Source organism: Miniopterus natalensis, chromosome 2, assembly GCF_054644295.1.
Source record: "Miniopterus natalensis isolate mMinNat1 chromosome 2, mMinNat1.hap1, whole genome shotgun sequence".
Lineage (NCBI taxonomy): Eukaryota > Metazoa > Chordata > Mammalia > Chiroptera > Miniopteridae > Miniopterus > Miniopterus natalensis.
In genome coordinates, this window is record NC_142082.1 from 96,215,743 (window position 1) to 96,233,946 (window position 18,204).

Genomic DNA, 18,204 nt, shown 5'->3' on the forward strand with positions numbered 1-18,204 from the left:
TATTAAATAATCACAGGGTTATTTTAGTGAAGAGCAGTTAAGAGCCTTGAATAATCACAGACAGATGTTGAATGATAAGAAGCAAGCACAGATCCAGTTGGAATTCCAGAAGGCTGTGGAATCTGCTGAGAAAGGGGAGCAAATGTTATCAAGGGACGTTACAACTGTATGGAAGTTGCGTATCATAAGCTATGAGAAAAAAGAAAAAGATTCAGGTCAGTGTGTAAATGTTTTGTTTTTAATTAGTTTTAAGTTAAAGATTATATTAATTAAATGATTTCAAGTGCTAAAGTGTAAAGTTAGTGTATAAAGGAGCAAAAATGGTCTATCAGTAACCACAAAATGATAGAATCTTTAAATCTTAGTTGTTATCAGTATCTTTTTTTTTTTTTTTACGTAGAAGAAAGTTATTTTTAATTTAGTACAAGTTTTTAACAAAGTTACATATGCCCCAAAGCTTTTATATGTTTCTCTACTTGACAGTGATCTCCAAGGGAGCCGATGAGGCTCCAGACTTGACTTCCACTCACTTGGAAACCAACATAACCCACCTCACCCCTCCCTGCAAACCAGGAGAGGAAACTGCAGGAACAAATGCCCAGCCAGTAGCTTTGCAGTTCCTGGTGGAACGGGGTTCTGGGGCGGATCTCTAAAGGATGGGAGCACTTAGAGTGAGGAGCTGTGGTCCTAGACCCATAGACTGAAACCACTGTGCTGGTCGCCCAGCTCCTCTCCCTTTCATTCCCTACTTTCTCCCTTTGTCTCTGTCATTCTCTGCTCTTTCCTATCTCTCTCTCTTCTTGGCTGTTTTCTCCAGTCTCACACCTCTTTGTTTTCACGTCCTCCAGAGTGGTCCCCAAAGGACAGCTGTGGTTTTCAGTCTTTTGTGACTACTGAAAGTTCCAAAATATCAAAATCAAAGAGATGCTCCTTAGCACATGGAGGTGAATGTTTTCACTAGCTTTACAGTTCAGAATTCATGACCAAACTTTTCTACCAAGCAGAAGAGCCTGCATCCACCGGGTGCCATCTTAAGGCAGCCTCTGGGTTAGAGCAGAGTTACGCAGGAAAAAGGGGGCACCATGGGTCTCATCTTTGCCCCCAGAGGATCCTGGGGCCCCCACAGATGCTGGAATCTGGCCTGGATCCCTCTTTCAGGCTGAGCTTGGGACCAAAAAAGGAGATTTCATGGAATCAGGTTACCAAACTTAGTGTGACAGTCGCTTTAATGTCCAATGAAGACCAAGGGCTAGCAATTCTAAATAACAAGTTCTCCTGGATGGTCTTCGGGGAAGAAAGCAAATCCATTTGGGGAATGAGCGAAAGGGAAGGGCTTTTAGGCCTCCCAGTCTACCTGCTTGGAACACTGGCTTTTCCTGCCCTGGGGTAAAATGCATTTGCTATCTCACAGTTCTGTAGATCAGAAGTTTGGAAGGAACTGGCTGGGTCCTCTGCTCAGTGTCTCATGAGGCTGAAATGCAAATGTCAGCTGGCTGCATTTTTATCTCATGTTCAGGTTCCTCTTCCAAATTCACTATAGTTCTTGGCAGAATGCGTTTCCTGTTTCTCGTGTTGCCTGTCACCAGAGGCCACTCTGCTTCTAGAGGCCTTTTGCATTCTTTCTCACATGGCCTTCTCCATCATCAGACCAGTAACTGTGCATTGTGTCCTTCTCATGCTTGGCTCTGTGATTTTGTTTCCCTTCAATATTCATTTTTAAACAAGAATTTTAATGATCATCAGGTTTTCCATTGTGTCTTTTTCCTCTTTATCTGAATAGCTATATTAAGTATCTGGCGTCCATCATCAGATTTATATTCCCTGCTAAAAGAGGGAAAGAGATACAGAATCTATCATCTTGCAACATCAAAATCTAAAAATAAATCTGGAAGAGCTAATATACAGTTAACAGCAACCAAAAACACTCAGTTTCAACAAATACAAGTAAGTATATCTCATTGTAATTTTTCAATTTTGATAAATGTGTATGAGTTTATAGAATCTATACATGCTGATTTTTTTTTTTCTTGTAGGCTTCAGATGAAATCCTGTTCAAAGTTTATCAGCCAAGGGAGCCGCTTCCCTTCAACCAATTATTGAATCCAGACTTCCAGCCCCATTGTTCTGAGGTGGACCTAATAGGACTGGTAGTTTCTGTTGTGAAAAAAATAGGTAATGTACAGTGCATTTAGTTGTAGCTTTTTATTGATGTTTTTGAAAACATTATCTTTTAAAAGTTGTCTTAGGATTAATTGGAACTACAAATCGGCAAATTTGGCAACTAGTGACTTGAAAGTTAGGCCTGTTTTAACCTCAATTCTTAATAAAAAGCAATTCTACAGCATTACAGGAGAGAACTTACATCCCATTCTGTATTACTTAATTTTAAAGAAATTGCTAGAAAATTTTCTACAGCATTTTGGTGAGTACTACTAGACAAATAATTACAGTTTCCCTGTGCAAGTAACTAAACATACAAGCCTCTGCCTCCAGGTTTGGTTTTGGGTGGTTTTTTTTCCCTTTGCAGTATCTCTCATTATCCCTAATGATATCCATTGTTCAAAAGCCTACTTTTTAAATATAGTTACTCCAACTTTTTTAGTGTTAGTGCTGGTTGGTTTGCATGGTATATATCTTTTTCCATTCCTTTGTTTTTAACCTATTGATATCTTTATATTCAAATTGTGTTTCTGGTAGACAGCAAGGTTGGGTCTTGCTTTCTTATCCAAACTGACAGTCTCTATCTTAGTTTAATCTGATCATCTTTAATGTGATTATTGATAAGGTTGGATTAAAATTTACCACCTTGCTGGCTGTTTTCTGTTTGTCCCATCAGTTACTCATGTTGGAGGGCAATTCTCCTGGTAGCATTGTCTCAGACTACCTTTTCAAGAATGTTTGTATAGCAAAGAGGCCTGGAAGGACATAGGGCAGATTTCTTTCCTGCACAGGAAGTCTATTCTCTTTTCCTATGAGTTTTTGTTTCTGTTTCTTGTTTTTGAGATTCCACATATAAGTGAGATCATACAGTGTTGGTCTTTCTCTAACTTATTTCACTTGGCATAATGCTTTCAAGGTCCATCTATGTTGTTGCAAATGGTAGGATTTCCTTTTATTATGGGCAAATAATATTCCACTGTATACACCACATCTTCTATTTTTTTTAATATGTTCTCCATCCACAGACACTTAGGCTGTTTCCTTGTCTTGGCAACTGTGACTAATGCTGCAATGAACAGAGGGTTGCAGATGTCTCTTTAGTGTAGTGATTTTGTTTCCTTCAGGTATATACCCAGAAATGGTATATTCTTTTATGGTATTTCTATTTTTAATTTTTTGAGAAATAAATAATTTTAAATAACAAGGAAATACTTTTGCAGTCAGCTTCCACTTTTACTACTCCCAACATCTCAGTCAAGTTCATCTATATTTTATTCCTTAAATATGGCATTGCACATTCCTCTTTCCATGTATTCTGTCTACAAAGCCATACTCTTATCTCTCTAAGTACTATGAAGTGTCAAGGACCAGCTAAAGTTTGAGTTTACGCACAGAGGCTTCTGTTTATTGATGATTTTGTGCCAGGCACCCCAGTCTCCTCCCCTTGCAGTCTGTCCCCCATTCCACTTCAGCTTTGTTGACGTCTTCCTTGCTGTTCTTGAGCCCACCAAGCTCACTTTCTTGAAAGCCTTTACACTTATTGTTGTTCTTCCCAAAAGCTTTCCCCCAACAGCCACATGGCTGGCTCCTTTGTCTCCAATCTCAGGTCAAATGCAACCTTCTAAGAGGGCTTTTCCTGACCACCATTTTGCTCTCCTGGGATGCAGGATGCTCTTTTGATCTACTATTTGTAAAAGCAGCACTCTCTGCTCCCCAACCTAGTTTTAAATTCTCCATAGCATTCAGCAGCACCTGACAACATATATTTATGTTTTTTTGTCTCCCTCCAGAATATTAGCTCCACAACGGCAGAGACTTATTTACTGCTGTATCTCAGCTCCTAAAGCAGTGCCTGGTATAGTAGGGTAGGGTCTCAAGTATTTGGTAGATTCCTTGCTTTTCAACTGCCCTGTCATGATTTCTCCCTTCCTCTGCTCTTTAGCTAAAATTTATTGTCAATCTCCTTTTATTTCTTTAAATTTATTTATCTTTAATGTTGAAAGTATTAAAAATGTCCCCATTTCCCCCCATTAATTCCTTTCATCCTGTCCCAGGTCTTCACCACACTATTGTCTGTGTCCATGGGTTATGCATATATGCATATAAGTTCTTAGGTTATTCTCTCCCCACCTCCGCATTCACCCCCACCTTCCCTCTGAGATTCGTCAGTCTGTTCCATGCTTCTATGTCTCTGGATCCATTTTGTTCATTGGTTTATTTTGTTCATTAGATTCCACATATGAGTAAGATCATGTGATACTTGTCTTTCTCTGACTGGCTTATTTTGCATAGCATAATACTCTCCAGCTCCCACTATGCTATCTCAAAAGGTAAGGGATCCTTCGTTTTTACAGTTGTATAGTATTCCATGGTGTAAATGTCTGAGAAGATGCTTGATATGCTTTCAATCTTTTTGAACCTGTAGAGACTTGTTTTATGTCCTAACTTGTGATCTGTCTTTGAGAATGTCCCATGTGCACTTGAGGAGAATGTCTATTCTTCAGCTTTGGAGTGAAATGTTCTGTAAATGTTAGTTAAATCTATCTGATCTACTGTGTCATTTAGAATCACTGTTTCCTTGTTGATTTTTTTGCCTGGAAGATCTATCTAGTAAAGTCAGTGGGGTGTTAAAGTGCCCTACTGTGACTGTGTTGCGGCGATCTCTCCTTTAAAGTCCTCCACAAATTTTGTTTTCTTTTGGTTTGGTTTCTTTTTTCCAGCAGGTGTGACTCTTTTGTTCTGAGGTGGGTCTCTTGTAGACAACATATATTTGGATCTTGTTTTTTTTTTTTATCCATTCAGCTACCCTATGTCTTTTGGTTGGGACATTTAATTTATTTATATTTAAAATTATTATTGATAGGTACTTACCTATTGCCATTTTAATTATTTATGCCTGTTTCTCATTCTTTCTATTTCAACTTCTCATTACAGCAGTCCCTTTAACATTTCTTGTAGTGCTGGTTTGGTGTTGATAAACTCCTTTAGCCTTTTTTTGTCTGGAAAGCTCTTTATTTCACTGTTTATTTTGAATGATACCCTTGCTGGATAGAGTATTCTTGGTTTCAGACCCTTGTTTTGCATGACTTTGAATACTCCATGCCATTCCCTTATGGCCTCTAGAGTTCTGATGAGAAGTCAGCTGACAGCCTTATGGGGGCTCCTTTGTAGGTAACAGATTGGTTTTTTCTTGCTGCCTTTAAGATTCTTTGTCTTGAATTTTTTGCATTTTAATTATGATGTGTCTCTGCATGAGCCTCTTTGTGTTCTTCTTGCTTGGGAGTCTCTTTGCTTCCTGAACTTGTGTGACTTTTTCCTTGACCAGGTTAGAGAACTTTTCTGCCATTATTTCATCAAACGGTTTCGCTAACCCTTGCTTACTTTCTACCTCTTCTGGCCCTCCTATGATGCTAATATTCTTACATTTCATGTTGTCAGACTGTTCCCTTAAACTGTCCTCTGGGTTTTTTGTTTCCTTAAACTGTCCTCTGGGTTTTTAAGAGTTTTTTCTTTTTGGTTCTCTGATTGAGTGATTTTTCTATCTTGTCTTCTAATTTGCTGATCCAGTCCTCAGCTTCCCCTAATCTGCTGTTCATTCCTTCCAATTTTTTTTTCTGCTATGTCATTCTTAATTTCCTTCATAGTTTCTATATCTTTTTTCATGCTGTTGAGCATCTTTATAATCAGTATTCTGAACTCTGTATCTGATAGATTGCTTATCTCCCTTTCATTTAGTTCTTCTTCTAGAGAATTCTTCCATTCTTTCATTTGGGGCTTGTTTTTTTGTCTCCCCATTTTGGCTACCTAATACATTTTTATATATTAGGTAGATCTGCTAGGATTCCCAGTGTTTTGGATGGTCTCTGGTGCAGGCCAATGTCAGATGCTGTTTGTGACTGGCCTTGAGTACCCTGTTTGAAGTTTTCCACACTCCCAAGCTTGTAGTTTCCTTTGCTGGGGCTGGGTGTTTTTAGACAGGATCAAGATGTGCCCCAAGGTCAGCTCTTCCAAGCCCTATGTTCAGAAGCAAAACAGGCAAAGACTCAGAGCACCCATAGGCTGTTATTCAGACTCTTAATGAGCCTCAGGCTGTAGAAACTCCACAAAATGGGGCCAGAGGTTTTCTAACAGGGTGGGGCAATTCCCCCCCCCCCCCCCCCCCCCCCCCCCCGGCAAAAGCTGCCCTATGGGGGAATGACTCAGCACTAGGGTCAAGATGGTTGCCCTCTGAGATCTATTTTTACAGCCAGCCCCCCTGGATTCTCCTCACACTACCTGTGCTAGAGTCCCAGATGAGTGGCTGCATACAAAACTTTGTGCATTGGCCTTTTAAGAGGGTGTCTGCATTTTCAGCCATCTCTCCCTGGCAGACAGAAACCTGGTTGCTTTTCACAGCCAGATGTTATGTGGGCATCTTTCTCAGTTCTGGTGCTCTGGGCTGCGGAGCCCAGCTTGGGGTTTAGACCCCAGAGTTTTCAGTGAGAACCCCCCATAGCTGAGATATCCCTCCAGACCTTCAGCTGCTGCCTGTGGGAGCCCATCCAGCGCACGCGCTCCTCCACACTTCCTACCATTCTCTATGTGGCCCGTGCTTTTTGCCCTTGGTTATGTGGGTGCTCCTCAGCTAGTCTTCAATTGCAGTTGATTATTCAGGGTGGTTTTTCTGTATTTTAGTTGTAATTCCAGTTTGACCCTAGGAGTATCAGTGTAGCTTCCACTCAGTCTGCCGCCATCTTGGATCTCTGTCCATCTCCTTTTTGAGAAGGCCTCATGTGCACCATATTCCATGAGTTCCTCATATTTTGCTATGTGTACCTGTTGTCGTACTTCTAAGACAGTATTGGCTAGGCATAATATGGGATCATGCTTTCTCTCCTTCCCTCAGAACTTTGTAGAAATTACTCTTTTGGCATTCAACATTCTGGGACTGGCATAATTTTTCCCCCATTTAGGTGATTTTCTTTTTACATCTGGATATCTGAAGAATGTTTTTGTTTTGTAGTCCAAAAGCTACAAATTCATCCCATATTCAAGCTTTTATTTTATTGAATATATGTTCTTATTAAGTTCAATAGCATGAGTCAGTTTTGATGTCCCCCTTTTTTTCCCGTTGACCCCTTATACCCCACACCCACTCCCCACCTCAGGCAGTTTTGTTTTCCTAAGGGTTGTGCTCTTTGCTGTGTTCTTTTTTCCTTTTTTTTTTTTTAATGGGTTTTATTTAGTTAGTTGTGTTTCAGTGCTTTGCAGGTTTTCTTTGACTGTAGCATGTTAGTAGCATGCTACATTGATTTCATAGCATTTAATTTCATCTTGATCAGACTTCCTGACTTTTCCCACACATTCCACACATTCTATTGTAAATGCTAGGTGAGTAACAAGGAACAAAACAGGCAAACATCCCTGCCTTCCTGGAGCTTACATTGGCGGGGGGGGGGTCACAAATAAAATAAATAAGTAGCATTTCTACTTTTCTTAGTAAAGTGCTAAGGAAAAAATTAGGTAGGGAATGACAGGTATTATCAGGGGGCAGGGAAGAGAAATGTAGCCTTAGATAAGGAGGTGAAGAAAGACCTCACTGCAAAGTTGACATTTGAGTAAAACTTGAAGAAATGGAGGGAGGCATGTGGACATCTGGGATAGAAATAGTCCAGGCAGAAGAAATGGGCATGATACAGTCTAGTGCCTTAAAGCATTGGCAGAGGCCAGGGAGTGAGTACTCACAGCTGGGACAGAGGCATTGAGGGACCAGATCGTGTGGTGGTCCTTATATGGAATTCAACTCTGTTTCTGAAAGTGATGGGAGGAGTGACACCACCTAACTAGGCTTTCAGGGGATCACTTGGGCTGCTGTATTGAGAACAGACTGTAGGGGACATGAGGGTACAAATAGGGGAACCAGCTGGAGGCTATTGAAGAATTGAGGCAAGAGATGATAACAGTTTAGACCAGACAAAAGCATTGGGAGCGGTTAAAAGTAGTCAGATTCTGGTTGTATTTTGAAGGTAGAGGGATACTGTGGGATTGAAGAGAGGAGTCAGTGCCAAGGTTTTTGGTCTAAGCACCTGGACAAACGGAGTTGCCATTCACTGAGAAGGGAAGACTGCATGGAAAAACAGGTCCGTGGGGAAGGGCGGGGGCTTAGTTTGGACAGTTAAGTTTTAGGTATTTAATCTAGGTAGAGGCTTCTACTTGACAGTTGGATATAGGAGTCTGTTCAGGGGAATGGCCTTGACTGAAGGTATAAATTGGGAAGTCAATATCCAGGTGGTATTTAATACCCTGAAATTGGCCGAGGTGTGAGAGGAGATAGAGAAGTGACTTAGGCACTCTGGTGCCTAGAAGCAGAGGACATTTAAAGGAGCCAGTTAGAGAGACAGGAGGGTAGCCAGCAGGGTGGGAGGGATCCTGAGAATGAGCTCTGCGGAAACACAGAGTAAAAAGGGATTTCTGACAGGTGAGCGTGAGTGAGTCTGTCTGTTGGCATTTGGTAGCGTAGATAATGAGGTGAGGGCTGAGCATTGATTATTGGCTTTAACACCATGGAGGAGCCTTTAGGTGGAGTGGTGGGAAAGACTGAAGGAAGTGGGGCAAGGAGATAGGAGAGGAATAGCAAAAGTGAATGCGGGCATTTCAGGGACACCGTGCTTGAAGCTAAGAAGACATATAGAACAATGGCTAGAAGGGGAATTGGGAACAAGAGAATATTTGTGTTTTCAGATGAAAGTACTAATAGCATGCTGATGAGATGCTGTGTATGATGAGAGGCTCCCATAAAGGGCCCAGAGGTGGAGCACAGTTCTTCAGTTGCCATGTCTGGATGGTACCTTAGGGGAATATGGGGAGATCTGCTTCAGCTGGTAGCAGAAACAGTTGTTTCATAGTTGGAGGGAAAAGGGGTGAAGTGTGTGTTTACAGATGAAGTGAAAGAGCTGATGTGTAAGTGGAAACTTGTGGCAGCTCTCCTCTGATTGCCTCTGTGTCCTCCCTGAAGTAGGAAACAGAGTCATCACTGACAGAATGGAGGGCAAGACATGAAGTCATCCTCCAAAAACATGGCAGAGGGGATGGACTGGGTGGATACTTTGGCTGTCAGGGCCCACTGGAGTCCATGTTCATAAATATGAATTGAAACTGCTCATCACAGTGGTGTGGTATTTTTCCAACCACATTAGCTGTCATGGCTCAGGCACAAAGTAGGTGGAAAGTGGGACTTAACCGGACTTGTAGATTAGCCAGGTGAATACTACAAAGCAAGAGGGCAAAGAATTTGTGGGTGTATGCAAAGGAAGAATTTTTAAATAATTGACCCTGGACTTTAAGCATGACACAGAGGAAAGAGGGGACATGAGAGGATTCTGCAGCAGTAAACAGGAGATAAGAAAAATAGATTGTGTACCAGTGGGGTCAAAGGATTGGTTGAATTAGGGTTCTAGAGGAAGTGAGCTGAAAAGATAAAGGTTGTGACTGAAGAATGAGATATTTGACATTCTGGAGGGGATGAGGTTATTGGAAGTAACAAAATCTTGGGTAAGGGAGCAACTGACAGAGACTGCAGAACAGGATCATTCAAGGAGAAGACAGTAAGGAACCTGGGAAGGATTATCTGTGAGGATATTGAAATCACCAAGAAGTATAGCAATAGTAATGGCAGAATAAATCTTAACAAGTAAAAGGGAGCGAGTGATCCAAGTGTCAGTAGATGCCTAAACAAGGAGAGTAGTGAATGATACGATCTGATAGCATGACATTCAAAGCTGAGTGTTTTCAGGGAGGTGCTGGGAACAGCAGTGAGGACCTAGGAGGACATCCTTCACCTTCAGCTCCATAAGTACAAGGCAGCCGTGTCATCAGAGAAGAGCTGGGTTATGTACAGCAAAATGGTAAAGAGAACAGGTATGGAAAGGTTGAGGGTAGTAAGATTTTACTGAGTTTCAGAGGGTCCAGTGAAAGGATTCCAGGAGACAGGGATTGGTAGGAGATGGTTTTGTGCAAATGAGCAAAGCTTTGTAGAGACTAAGTCCAGGGAGTGTGTGACGACTGGGAACCCGGCACCTTGTTGAGACTGACATGAGAGATTATTAGTTCTAATGGTCCCAAGTCATAGGGATGGAGCCAGATGTGGCGGGAGAGGAAAAGTTAGAGACTGTCCTGGACCCTATGTGATTCTTGGTTCTTTTTTACTGTATTCAGGACCAGTTTTTTTTTCTGCTCTCAGTTACTGTATGAGGGCTAGGCATTTGAGTTTCTATCTATTGTATGTTTCATATCCCTGGGAGATATTATCTCTGTTCTAGATCACCTTCCCTAGTTCAGGGAGTAACCCAGTGAAGCAGTTTGCTACACTGCTATAACAAAGTACCACAAACTGGGTGGTTTAAACAACAAAAATTTGTTATCTCACAGTTCTGGAGGCTGGATCAAAATCAAGGTGTGAGCAGGGTTGGTTTCTTCTGATGCTGTGAGGGAGAATCTGCACCAGGCCTCTCTCCTGGCTCCTGTGGGTGTGTTGCAACCCTTGGCTTGTAGACACCATCACCCAAAGATTTTTGTGCAGATTCACAGGATGTTCTGTGTGCATGTCTGTGTCCACATGTCCCCTTCTTATAAAGACATTGGAGTAGGACCACCCTGATGACCTCACCTTAGCTTGATTACATGTGCAAAGACCTTATTTCCAAAAGTGGAACCTCAGTTCTTGAACTTACTTTGTTTTGGAAAGCCTTCATGAACCTATTTCTTGGAAAACCAAATCATTTTTCCCATTATAAATAATGTAAATTGAATTAATTCGTCCCAGACCCCAAATGATTCCATTTTAACCTTTCTTATATACAGTACATGTCTAATGTACTGTTTAATCTATAAACAGACACTTCTTTTCTTAAATTTATTGAACCATCCCCCCACACACACACTAGCCTTAAATGAATCTCTTTCAGCACTTGTTCCCAGGGGTGTCTTTCAGGTCAGCATGCAGCATCTTTGCTTTTTTACGCATCACTGCCTCCAAAATGCTGTCATTGGCTAACTGCTTTTGTTTATCCAAATCAACAACAGTTTCTCTACCTCTTCAATTGCCTGTGATTGTTTCTTTCACACCCGTAGCAACATTAGCACTCTTGATGGCCTCTTTATGTTCTAAAATTGTGCTAATTGCCAGCAACAAAAGCAAAAAACAAATAAAACAAGAAAACACAAAAACATTCACAGCACAATTTCCTATGAAACATTAAGGGAGGTTTAGAGGTAAACTGACTCTACTTCTCTCCTTTGTTTGTGGCCTGAGAAACCCTTTTTTTCATGCTGATATATCAGCACGAGAGGGTTGTCAGGTGAGGAGCCTAAGTTTTATTAAAAAACGGAGGCATTTTTTCCGTGAACAGCTTGGTAGATAACCCAATTGTTTGAAATGGCAGACATTCATTTGACTGTAAGATCATATCACAGGTTCTGGGGATATGACTTCATCTTTTGGGGGAACACAGTTCAACCCATAACATCCTGAACCCTGGACCATTCACTTCTGTCAGTCCTGGTCCCCTGCTTTCTCCCCACCCCCAGGCATTTTCATTATTTCTGGTCAGAGGAGGAAAAGAATAAGGATACCCATTTAATTTTCTTTCCTTCAGGTTTAAGGATAACAGAATTCTCAAATTTTGTGTTATTTCACCAGTTTGGGGAAAGAGATTTGAAGCTGAGCCTTCTGTGCTTGGCACTATCAAGAGTCTTCTGTTTCTTTCCTTCATCACCAATGTTCAAATTTTATATCAGCATATTCCTCATTTATATGATTTTGATGAACATTTCTTTTTTAATTTAGTTTGATGTTAAGTGTTAGAGGAAGAAAGTTCTGTCAGAAAGTTTCAAAGTGCCACCTAATGCTGGAAGTACTAGTTACCTAATCATGTTTCCTAGTTTAGACCCTTTTGTGGCTCTCTGTCCCTTAGAAAATAAATACCAACTCTTTTATATGTCTGGAAACACTTCAACTTCCTGCCTTAAACTACCCCCTACACCCCTCAGTTAAACTCTGGTTTCATATTCCTGACACTCGGTAACATTTAACACTTCCTACCTTTTTTTTTAAAGTTGAGTTTATTAGGGAAACAGAGGCAGACACCCTAAGTGACAGAAAGAAAAATCTGAAAATGTCCCTTCAAGTCAAGTGGGGGCCTGGCCTTTACCTCCCGAGAAGGACAAAAAATTGGTGAGTTAGCAACAACATTCTTTGGCAGCCACCTTGCCAGGGCATGAGTATCAGCCAGAACTGCTGCCTCCCAGCAAATGTAGGGAGGAGACCAAGACTTGTTTATCGAATCAATGCAGAGGCAATGAGAGCTGTAAGGAAAGTCAGAGAGAGAGAGAGAGAGAGATGTGGGGAGGAGGACCTTGACAAAGAGTCCCAGGCTTTTGGCTCTGAGCACCTCAAATACATTGACAAGTAGTTCTGCAAAATATTACTGAAAAGGTAAAATGCCTAATGTTTTCAAGACTTCCCCTGGACTTCTCCCTACGTGCCATATCACGCTGCCAGATGAACATGGCAGAGCCCAAAGGGCACATTTTTAAAGAAAGAAAAGAATAAGCTCTGTTGCTCTTTAAGGAGAGAGGAAGGCGTCGAAGGCTGCTGGGACCTTTCCCACCTAGGCCTGTGTTCTGTAAAGCTACTTCCCGGCAGCAGCCTGGCACAGTTCTAGGGGAGGTTCTCACTTTTTGTCACCCGAGCTTTAATGTACTCTATTCTCTATTCAGTTTCTCATTTAGTGTTGAGAGTCTTGAATGACAAGACATGCCAAACGAATTGAGAAAGTACGTGATTTTCTTGATGCTGTGAGTGATGACCTCAATGTACTCCTGCTTCACCCACTCCTGGTGAATTTTCCACTGCACTGGATCCTCTGGTCCAGCCATGGCTGCCGCCTAAGGAAGAGCCAACATTTCCTACCTTTAAAAATGCTTTCCCTTTGCTTAGAATGCCCTTTATCTTTCCCATCTTGATGAATTTTCCCATTCATTACTCAGCTTCCACGTTACCTCTGAGTCAGATGCTTTTGGTCTGGGTTCGATCTTCCTTCTCCATTTGTGAGTTTGGCTATTCAGGCACTCATCACGTGGTATGGGTATTGTCTATTTCTGAACCTCCTTCCCAGTCCCTCCCCAAATACTGTAATACTGTGGTCACTTCAAAGACAGGGACTCCTCCTAACACAATGGGAGAGGAGGTAATTCTTAAAAACTGCAGGTTTGTACAATTATGTCATGTCATTGTAGTAACACATTTCATTTGCTGATATCATCCCCCTGTTCAGAAGGGATAACTGAAGCCCAGAGAGAGTAAATAACCTGCCCAAGGTCACAGTTCTATAAAGGGATGTGAACCCATTCTTTCACACTCAAAAATATGTTTTTTTTATACTTCATGCTGACACAACATACCAAGCCCAACATTTGAGAGTTGGGCTTAACACGGGGATTTCTATATTGTTAATCTGTTTTGTTACATTACAGAAACCCGTGATATAAAATGAATTAACTGAGATCACTTCTTAGGTAGATTTCCATGCAGATTTACTGAGAAGTGCCCCCAGGAACAGCACCTGTGAGGGAGCAAAGGCATCAGGGTTGGGCAGGGGAGAAGCTGAATGGAGTGCAAAGGCTCAGCCAATCCCATGGGGACTCAGGCTGGGATGCCCCTGCAGTCAGGCCAGCTTGAAGCAAGGGCCCTGTCATTAGATACTGGCTTTCTCCAGAAAGTGGGTATACATCAGAGCACCTGGGCTGAGGGCAGGCCCAGCAAGGAACCCAGGCGGGAGTTGTCAAAAGCCAACGCTCCCCAGAAACGAGGATCACTGCCTTGGTCCTGAAGAGGAAGGTGATCTGCACCCAAAGCACAACATCCAGTATAGGTGGAATCTGTGAAAGTGGTTCCATAAACTGCTAAGTGCTTTATCGTTTCCATGAAATTTTCTAAAAGAAATTTAAAAGGTACAAAGAATTCTATGTAAATTCAGAGTAGACCCATTTTGCAGACTAGAAAGCTGCAAAATAATTTTATTCTCATCCTTTTATTTTCATGAAGATTTGTTCAGTGCCAACATTCTATGTTACTTTAAAGAATTCTTCCTAGTGTTACCATTTGTACAAGATGCGAGGTAGTGAAATAAATAGTTTCTTTCAATGCCTATAATACGGTCCAGATATGAAATCTCTGCTTGTGGAAAAAAGTTAAGGGAACTACACTAAAGTTTATTTTTAGATTTTACATTTTCTAAATGTTTTTCAATAAACATGTATTATTTCTGTAATTCAGGGGGAAACATGATATTTTAAAGAAGGACATTTGAGAAAAGGGCAGTACTGTAATGAAGTTTTGAATCTAATTAGAGGCAAATTCCAAAATTAGAAAATTGAACATGCTTGGGAAACTTATAATTTCTCTAAAATCAATATTCAAGATTAAAATCTATTAAGCCAGTCTACTGATAAATTTGAAAAGTGAAAGGGATATTGTCATTGCAACAGGATAAACAAGTCATTATCTGAGAATGGCAGTTCTTTTTATTCCTGTTATTTATAAGGGAAACGTAATTCTAGGGGCAGCAGAAACAAGAAACTATAAATAGTAGTAAGGCAGAACGTTTAGTGCCTAGACTTTCGTAGCCTCAGTCCTGTCATGGTTTCTCTAGTTGTCCCTTCCCACCTTTGGCACTGAAAATTTTTTAACTTTTTATTTTGAACTAATTTTAGACCTCCAGAAAGTTGCAAAAATAATAGTTTCCAAACATCCCTAAGCCAGCCTCCCCTAATGCTGACATCTTGCATAGCCATAGCACAGTTACTAGAATCAGGAAGTGAACATTGGTACAGTACTATTGCCTAAAGTTTAGATTTGTTTGAATTTGAAGTTTTTTACTCTGTTTTCCATTTTCTATTCCAGGATCCCACTTTAGTTTAGTCATTATTTCTCCTTAGTATGCTCTAGTCTTTAACACTTCCTAATGATCTTGACACTCTTGAAAGGACTGATGAATTATTTTGTAGCATTCCCCTCAATTTGGGTTTTTCTGATGTTTTCTCATGGTTGGAGTAACTTATGCATTTTTGGCAAAGTTACCATGGAAATGATGATTTTTGTTTTCTCTACATCAACCATATCAAGGGGTCAGTGATGCTGGTGTTTCTTGTTGCCAGTAATGGCAACAACCTTAGTCACTTGGTTCAGTTGGTGTCTACTGGGTTTCTTACCTGTAAATAACTGACTTTCTTTGTAGCTAATAAATATCTTGGAGAAGATTCATATCCTACTTTACCGCAAACTTTCATCCATTCATTTAGCATCCATCAGTTGATTTTGTTTGTAATAGTTATTACTGTTGATCTTAGTATTTGCCTAATGGTGGTTTTCTTTTTTTCCTTTTTCCTTCTACATTCATTGGAATTCTGTGAGGAAGAGCTGCCCCCTTTCCCCACATTTATTTATTTGATTTATATCAATATAGACTTATGAACAATTATTTTATTCTATGGGTTATAATTCAGTACCTTTATTTATTACTCCTGTTGTTTAGGTTTGGGTCATTAGGAGCTTTTTCAGGTTGACTCCTGTATTTTTTGAGCACTTCATTCCTTTTCTGGCATCACAAGATGTTCTAGGCTCATCTTATAGGTTCCTTGCCCCAGTTCGGGAATCAACTACAGTGAGTCCTCACTTAACGTCATTGGTAGGTTCTGCATCTTTAAGTAAAACGACATATAGCAAAACCAGTTTTATCATAGGCTAGTTGATACAAACAAGGGTTAAGTTCCTACAGCATCTCATCAATGTTATAATGAACGATGTTGAACAAAATGAAGTTATTCAAGAACCTGCTATATCTCCAGGGAACCCAGGATCCTTTTTCTTTCTTTTTTATTTAGAACCAAGATCTGATTGCTAGATGTGTTCCTTACTACAGGGGCATCATTGCTTGTAGGCCCTTTCAAGCATAAAGAGCTGGGATATATGTTTGTGTTCCAACTTGGATTCCCTCATAGCTGGTTCATTGTTTGTTTGGGGGATATATGAAGAATATGTGGGATATTATTGTCCTTCTCAGAGTCAGAACTTCACAGAAAGTCAAACTCAGAGAGGTCTCAGTTCCCCCTCATCCCTGCTAATCCAATGATAGTCCTTCCCCCCCCCCATACTAACCCCTGTAGTTTTTAGTTTATCTTCCCTATATGTTTTGTACAAACGGACAGATACCTGTATATTTGTTTATATCTCCTTTCTTATAGGAGATATCTCTATCCTTTCTTTATAGCTCTAGTCTTTCTTTTGTGCGTTTATTTTTCACCTAACAGTATGTTTGGAAATCACTGATAGAGATCTTCCTCATCCTGTTGTCAGCTGCATAGTACTCCATCTTAAGGATGTGCCATAGTTTACCCAACTACTCTCCTGGGCATGAGCTAAGATAGGTTGTTGTTAGTACTTTATAATTACAAACAGTGCTTCAACGAGTAACCTCATACATGTGTTTTTATCAACCTTTTTCATGTGTATTTTACTATCATTGGAAGTACATCCTTATTCATAGCAGAGAACTAGAAGTGGGATTGCCAATGAAAGGTGTACATATGGTGCTTTGCTAGGTATTACGCAGTTTTTCTCCAGAGGGTTGCACAAATTTGTATTCCCACCAGCAGTATACAAGTGTGCCTGGTTTCCATGGCCTCGGGAACAGAATGTGTTGTCACTCTGGCATTGAAATTTTAGCACTATAAATAACAGGTCATTTTGGAAATCCTGAGCTTTCCCTAAATTTAGTTGTTTGTTTTTCCATTAGCATACCAAAGTAAATGGGCATATTAGAGGTTCCTTGCATTTTTTAATTTATCTAACACATATATAATGAAATGGGGTTTTTTGTTTGTTTTCATTTTAGGTATTACTCCTTTGGTATATTTGTCCGATGAGTGCCATAACTTACTGGCAATCAAGTTTTGGATAGATATTAATGAAGACATCATTAAACCTCACATGTTAATTGCTGCGAGCAACCTCCAGTGGCGACCAGAATCCAAATCAGGAATTCCTACTTTATTTGCTGGAGATTTTTCCATGTTTTCTGCCAGTCCAAAGGAGAGCCATTTTCAAGAGACATTCCTCAAAATGAAAAATACCATTGAGGTAAAATTAGTTTTGAGCATTGCCGCACTTTTTGGTATTTTCCTGTTTTGAAAGTCAAGTATCAAAGGATTGGCAGCTTTTATGAAAATTGGATGTTGAGATAAAATGTCAGGTGAGGTTTTTTGCATATGTTAATTGCTCTTGAACCTGAGAAGATGGGGATGACAGCTACCAGGGAGAAGAGAAAGATTTGAGGACAATGAGTTAGGAAAGATGGTGAGAAGGATGTTCAAGCTACAGACCATGTAAGCAAACTGGAAATTGGTAAGAAGATTGTGTGTTCATAGTAGCTGGTAGTATAATTAGTTAATACTATGCAGACTCCAAATTTACATTTTAAATTCCATATCTAGTATTTTATACAATTTGTATCTTTCTTTGATTTGAAATAATCCCAAGGAGGAGAATACTAAAATTATTTTCTTTGGATTGTATGCATTTTTGCTGAAATCTATTTATACAGCACAAATAATATCAGCTAAGCCTAACCTGATGAGGTAGGGAATTGTTTTTCCATTTTTTCAATGAGAAACAGAGAGGGTAAGTCACACAGCCAACTTGGTAGAACCAGGATTCATACTTAAACCATCTGAATACAGAGCCCAACTATTAACTACTATGCAGTGCTGCTTCCCAATAAAATATTGGATTTTATAAATTGCTAACTGTTAAGTAATGTACAAAAATAAACCTCCTCTTAGTTCTATAGTTTAATATTTGAAATATGTGTTATTCAAAAATTATATAAATCACATTTTAAAATCTTTAGAGTAGCTAGCTGTATATAGGAAGTTTGTATCATGTTTACTTAAAGACTCAAAACACACAGTGAAGAATAACATGTAATTTATCTGATTTCTAAATTGGTG

At 40.1% G+C, this 18,204-nt stretch overlaps 1 protein-coding gene and 1 pseudogene across 2 annotated transcripts in view; one reads left to right on the forward strand and one right to left on the reverse strand.

Annotated features, from left to right (window-relative positions):
• Nucleotides 1-18,204, forward strand: part of BRCA2 (BRCA2 DNA repair associated) — an 80,302-nt gene that overhangs the window by 59,107 nt on the left and 2,991 nt on the right. For both annotated transcript variants that reach the window (XM_087814416.1, XM_087814417.1), the window contains 4 exons: nt 17-215; nt 1,781-1,944; nt 2,034-2,172; nt 17,091-17,335. In XM_087814416.1, the coding sequence (XP_087670542.1) occupies nt 17-215; nt 1,781-1,944; nt 2,034-2,172; nt 17,091-17,335 (747 nt within the window). The remainder of the gene's footprint in view (nt 1-16; nt 216-1,780; nt 1,945-2,033; nt 2,173-17,090; nt 17,336-18,204) is intronic.
• Nucleotides 12,857-13,110, reverse strand: LOC107529963 (putative protein BRICK1 pseudogene; annotated as a pseudogene).